This window comes from Buceros rhinoceros, unplaced genomic scaffold, assembly GCF_000710305.1.
Source record: "Buceros rhinoceros silvestris isolate BGI_N320 unplaced genomic scaffold, ASM71030v1 scaffold38192, whole genome shotgun sequence".
In the NCBI taxonomy this organism is placed as follows: Eukaryota; Metazoa; Chordata; class Aves; order Bucerotiformes; family Bucerotidae; genus Buceros; species Buceros rhinoceros.
This window is the reverse complement of record NW_010401326.1, coordinates 1-5,974: the sequence shown is the minus strand read 5'-3', so window position 1 is coordinate 5,974 and position 5,974 is coordinate 1. Positions and strand designations below refer to the sequence as shown.

General features: G+C 44.6%; 1 protein-coding gene across 1 annotated transcript in view; it reads right to left on the bottom strand.

The window, feature by feature from the left end:
* The window catches only part of RPA1 (replication protein A1, 70kDa), a gene marked incomplete at its 5' end in the record, with an annotated part of 21,576 nt that extends 15,896 nt beyond the window's left edge, over positions 1-5,680 (bottom strand). Inside the window, 4 exons of the mRNA XM_010132232.1 lie at positions 3,813-3,907; positions 4,782-4,890; positions 5,312-5,390; positions 5,633-5,680. Of these exons, the coding sequence (XP_010130534.1) occupies positions 3,813-3,907; positions 4,782-4,890; positions 5,312-5,390; positions 5,633-5,680 (331 nt within the window). The remainder of the gene's footprint in view (positions 1-3,812; positions 3,908-4,781; positions 4,891-5,311; positions 5,391-5,632) is intronic.
* Positions 5,681-5,974: the final 294 nt, after the last annotated feature.

The window sequence follows — 5,974 nt, the reverse complement described above, 5'->3', positions numbered from 1 at the left end:
CAGAGTGACCTGTCTAGAGAAATAGTCCATTAGAAGCCTAATCTCCCGTTCAAAAATTGGAATTCCTTTACAGAATAATTGTCCTATCTTACTTTTCCTCCAGATAAGAAAATATCCAACATTTTTGTCTTTTTTGGATGCACCTAATTCTTGAGCCATCAGTTTGCAGGAAGTCCTAGGCCTAAGCAGGCAAAGCCCCCCTGATGAGGGCTGTGAGGAGGAAGATGGTCAGAGAAAGTGGAGAAGAAGGTCAGAGCAAAACCATAAGCATCACGAGGAACAAAAAAGCAGAGAATCCCAGAACAGAAGGGCAGGAAAAGACGGCACAGGAGTAAGGGGAAGGAGCAGAAGCACAAGGAGACCCTGATGTAGTGTCGCCTGACGTTGTAGAGTCGACAAAGGTAACCCACAGGTTATTTTTAATCCCAAACAAGGTCCTTGCACAAACCCAATCTGCTCCTCTAACTTGCCGCAGTCGAGTCACATCGGTGAACTGGTGACAGCAGTCTCCCTGGCAACGCAGTGACGTCAAACGGCCCTGTGTATTTACTGCAGAATCCGCTAGATGGGGAAGGCAGATTTCACCCTCCTCAGCTGCCTCAGGTGCTGGAGCACCCAGGCAGGGGCAGCGCTCAACACCCCAAATTCATTTTGTGTCAGAGAAGGCGGCAAAAAAAAAAAAAAAACCATTAAGAGAAAAGTACGTCTGATCAGGGAAAGGATATTCAAGAAGAACAGGAAGGTGCACTTGAAGCAGCAAGAGACTTCCTTGCTACTTTTGTTCCAAATGGTTCTTCCTCTAAGATTTTTTAATTAAAAAAAGACCAAAACCCAAAGGCCACCACATACATAAGAACACTTGTGCGTTATCAAAACTGAATTCCCGTTTGAGTGGCTGCCTGTCCACAGCCAGGTGCTCCTCAACAGATTAAGAACATAGTAACGCATCTGTGCACGGGTTCACATACAGAAACTGCAGAAATATCTCTCCAATTTTCTCCCTTGTGGAGTCTAGGGACTCCTAAACTATGATTTTTTTTTTTGGCTGCTGGCCTACAGATCACTTAAGGTGAAAACTGACTCCTCTTGCCTGGATTTCATTTTTATTAGCAGAAGCTGAAAAAAACAACCTACTTGAAATACCTGGTCACATTTCTGCTGAACACACCAGGTTAGTCAGACCCAAGATGTTTGGCCAAAGCTGGCCGCACAGCCCGCTCTACCAGAACAGCCCTGTAACAGCAGTCTTCTGCTTCCATTAACCCGTTATCAAATCACGATGATAAGGGCAAGAATAGAGTTCAAGTCGATGTGTAAGTGTACAAACACTTCAGCATTGAAAGATGAATGACAGAAGTTAAATGTAAGCAGCAAGTAGTGTCATAGTAAGAAGAAAGTCCAGCATCAGAGTAATTTGAATGAGATTAATGACAGTAATAACATCACCATCTAGTTCTCAACAAGAACTAAACTGCTCAATCTTAATTTTCAATACCATTATGAAACGCTGCCTGAAAAGTTTTTACGGTATGTAGTAAGAAGATTGTGTCTCCTGCTTCCTTGTTAGGCAGATTAACCACCCACTGCTCAAGCATGGAGCGGCCAAAACCCATCTCCTTGCTCCCTGGGTCCTACTGAGCTATTACACTCTGGGAGAGAATATTCCTTAATCCCGGGTCTAGCAATTTGAGATCTGTATTTCAAGTAAGACCGGAAGTAGGACTAAACATTCTTTTTAAAATACGTCTTTTTTTTTCCCCTGTGAAAACCACAAAGTGCTCTTAGATGCTTATGCTGTGTTAGCTGGGTGTTCCTCAGAAAGACAACTCTCACAGACAGGAACTCAAAGAACCCACAATTTGGAACGTTCCTCTGCCGTTTTAGCAAGGCCTTCGTGACAGACCAGGCAGCCCTGCAGAGCAGGGAGCCTGGGTTAAGCATTCCTAACCTGAACTATCACCCTCTTCTGTAACTGAAACCTTATTTAGGATCAAACAGAACGGTGTGAAGTCTGCGGAATAACGTTGGTTTCGAAATTAAACACACACCACACCAAATCTGGAACCTCTGATCTAGCGCAAGGCCACGCTTCGTACGGTCATAGACCTGAAACTACCCCAAAACCCTTCCGATTTGAACAGTTCGTCGCTGAGCACTTTTGTAAGCCCAAAGGAAGAACACAACTTCAATCAAAGTCATGGTAATTTTACCAAAATTTAGTCTTAAAGATATATTTTCAGCTCCCTTCTGTAAGATGTCACACTCCCAGTCGTTTCTAAGCAACTATATGATAACTAAAACCACTATAGCTCACAAGCTCTTGTACCGTACAAGTGAGAGAAACGGGAAAGGCACAAACCAGTCTGCTCAACAGCTATTCTGAAAGTCTTGGGTCTCTACAGCAACTGTGGGATTAAACCATAAAATCTGAGATGTCAACACATTTTTTAAACAGCAATTAGCTAAGTAACTATCAAAGGAACAAAGGCTTCTTTAGGCTCATTTAACAAACGCCCCTCTAATTCCCTAGGAAAAAGCAAAGTTAATGAAGAAAGATGTCTTTGCCTTTGCAACAAAGTGTAATTTCTACTTTGCTTAGTAAAGTAGATTCTTAACCCGAATAGCAGTGTAGCTACCACCGCCGTTTGTCCAGAATATCCTACAGAAAATTGTTGCCACTATTGTGTGGTCCCTTAGTAATAAAAGGATATTAATTCACTTCCACCAGGAAAAGAAGAAATTCTTCAAGAAGAGCTATTTGCTATTAAATTCCAGCCATTATCTGTATATACGTCAATGACAGAGCTGTTCAAATATTTTCTTTAAGTGCTTATTATCCTTTCTCTTCTTTAAAGACCAGAACATACTTTTGAACGTATCTCAGGGGGGGAAAAAAAAAAAAATATATATTAATTCAAAGAATGTTTGCCTGAGAACTGTAAGCTCAGCACATGAAAATGAAGAATGCAGCTGCTTATGCAACATAATAAAAAAAGACTCACGGCAGGTCAGGTTAAGGTTCACCCAGCACATCCCTGTTTTTCAGAGGGCAGGGGAGGAACGAGTGCTTCAGGACATCGGTACGCTGGTCGTGTTTTCATAGCAGCCTCTCATCTCTGTACCTTGAGTAATCCAAGTTTTAGTGCTTCCTGAAGCCAGCATCCATGCAGAGGATGTATTGTTATGTTTAACAGCCTTTAATGGATTTTTCTTTCACGTCTAATTGCTTTTTGAACCCGTGCCAGTTTCTGGCACCTACCTCAACAAGTTCCCTAATTTAAGTCTGCGCTGTCTGGGGCTGCGGTACAGCCTTTGTTTTCCAACCGCTACCTGACAATATGAGAACTGAAGAGCACCAAATGAAGGTAGAAAAGAAAGAGAGACTCATCAGTCTTTATTCACCCCCTCCTCGCCATCTTATCCTTTCACAGATCGGGTATTATGTCTTCCCCCTGCTGTTTTCTTTCCAGACAGAAGAAATTACAATCTATTTGATTACTCATTATGAGGAGACAGAGAGTAGCTTCCGCTTACTTACTGGAACTCTAGATAGAGACCGCTAATATATAATAAAAACCTGTCAATATTATCTTAAGGTAGAGATATTTCCCAACACCACGTGGAGACTGAAGCTTCAGCTGGGCTGAAGAGTTTATTAAAATGAGAACAAACCCCACTTTGTGTTACAGAAACAGGACAAGAGCTGGACAGGGCTGTGCCAGGCATTCCCGACTGCTGCTTTTGAAGTGCAAGCAGCAGACAGCTGAACAGCTACGGAACAGACAGTCTGTCCAGAGAGGTTCACAGAGCACACTCACCTTCGTTGTACGGCACCGGATTGCCAATATTCCCACCAACCTGGTCAGCAGTTTTCAGAACATCTAAGTCCATCAGGATAACCACTCTCCTACGAACACAGGACAGACACCAGTAAAGACTCCCACTCCCTCGACAAGGCTGTCAGACTCTAAATATCCTTCTTGGCAGATAAGAGATCCAGCCATTAGGGGCTGACTCTTTGGACAAGGTATCTGGAAGACAAAAGCTTTCCCCTGTCAACTTAAGCCCCTTGTGAGGTACAATTAGGCTTGAAACAGCATCGCATTTCATCAAGGACACGACAGCAGACTGAAAGGCCAGGAAAAATGTCCTAAAAGACTGTGTTAAGTCTCAACACCGTACCAGATTTTACAAGAGAGAATATATCCCCTGCCTCAAGAGAAGTTATATTCCCCCCGCAAAACCGCTGAATAAAAAGAATGTGAAGCTTACTTCTTATTCTTCTAGACACATACTTATTTTTCCATAATCTGAAGTGATTATACAATCTGATTAGATAATCAGATTAGATAATCTGAAGTTATTATATTACTCAGATCCTTTCTCATTCTGCAGCATCCTACCTCCCTTCCCTCAATAAAAAAAAGACCAGATCCACAGCACTTAATACAGAACAAGAAATCTTCACTCTTTCTTTTCTACAGCAGAGAATTCAGCGAATTTTAATGAAGTTTTGGACGATTTCGAGTATTTCAGCTCAAAACCTTCAATTACTAAGCCACTGTAACAGGCACACCTGCACCCACTGCAGCCACATTCTGTATTTTTTTTACTTTCTGCTATCGGCTGTGCCGTGTACTTTCCCTCCTGCGCCCTAAAGACTGAGTATTTTCAGCAAATCCCAGTCAAAGGCATTTGGCCTCTTGCTTAGTCGCAAAGGACAGAGCACCCACCAGCGCAGCTGCCTTCCTGCAGACCTGTACTTAAAGAGACACACGTACCTGCCATCTTTCAGGCTGTTGACAATGAACCTGTTAACCTGGCAAATGCACTGCGCTGACAAGCGTTCCTCTTCCACCAGAGAGTTCAGCTGCGTGGCCAACATGAACGCTGCAGAAACGGAGCAAAATATTGGAACGATTAACATGTGCCAACCTTAAAAGGGGCTGCCACAGCTGGCCTCAACTCTCCCAGCCAGTCTAACTAACTTGCTAGTTAGTTAACACATCTAAAACAGCATAACTGCTAACAAGTCACCAAAACTGAGCATAAACTACACTGAGCTGACTGCCCAAACTTCAGTGTGGTGACAGAACACCCATGTATCAAAGAAGCAATGAGCCAATTGCTTAAATGTCACAAAGAAAGTTCCAGAAGAGAAGGATTTTGTCTAAATATCTGCAGTCCCCATGTATGCCACGTTTTCCCTCACTACCCAAGTCATCACTGCACCTAGACACCAGACCAGAAACTTTAGCACCATCAGTATCTCCACGCTTACAAACATCTTCCTGCAGCATGCCATACTTACAGGACAGCGTGTTAACCCCATCGCTCATCAGCACTCGGTAACGAGGTGGCCCATTTCCTGTAGCAATAGCCCGTGTATTCTGCGGGGAAACAACGGATTAATCGCTCTCATTTGTTCAGAAACCCTTCAAACATTTGCTAGTGGCATCACTAGCAAATAACCTATCCATCTTTTTTCTTTGAGCACTGATATCAACATGTCACGTAAAATGAAATTAAGAGATCAGCCTTGCTCAGTTCCTCTGCAGAGGGAGTTTGGCTGCCCTCAGAAGTGCCCCCCACCACTGCCGGACCGGCACAAGAGGTAACAGAGAGCACTCACGATGACTTGCAGCACGGGCTTGACGATGTTCTCCCCCTGCATTATGGCCTGGAGGAAAGAAAAACAGACCCTCAGAACGGCGCCACCACCCCACTCATGAACGCTTCCAGACCCCCGACTGAGGAAAAAGTGCTGTAGAACAGCCAGAGACACGGGAGTAGCCATCACCGCTGGAATAGGGCAGGGTCCTCCCTGCCTCCCGGGACCGGGCCCAGCTCCAGGCCTGGTTTCTACCCTCGGGACCGGGCCAGACTTGGGCCCCAGCCCGCTCCTCCCCAGGCCCAGGCCTGACCCAGTCTCCACCACCCCCCAGGGCAGCCTCCCGTCCCGCGGGGCCGCGGG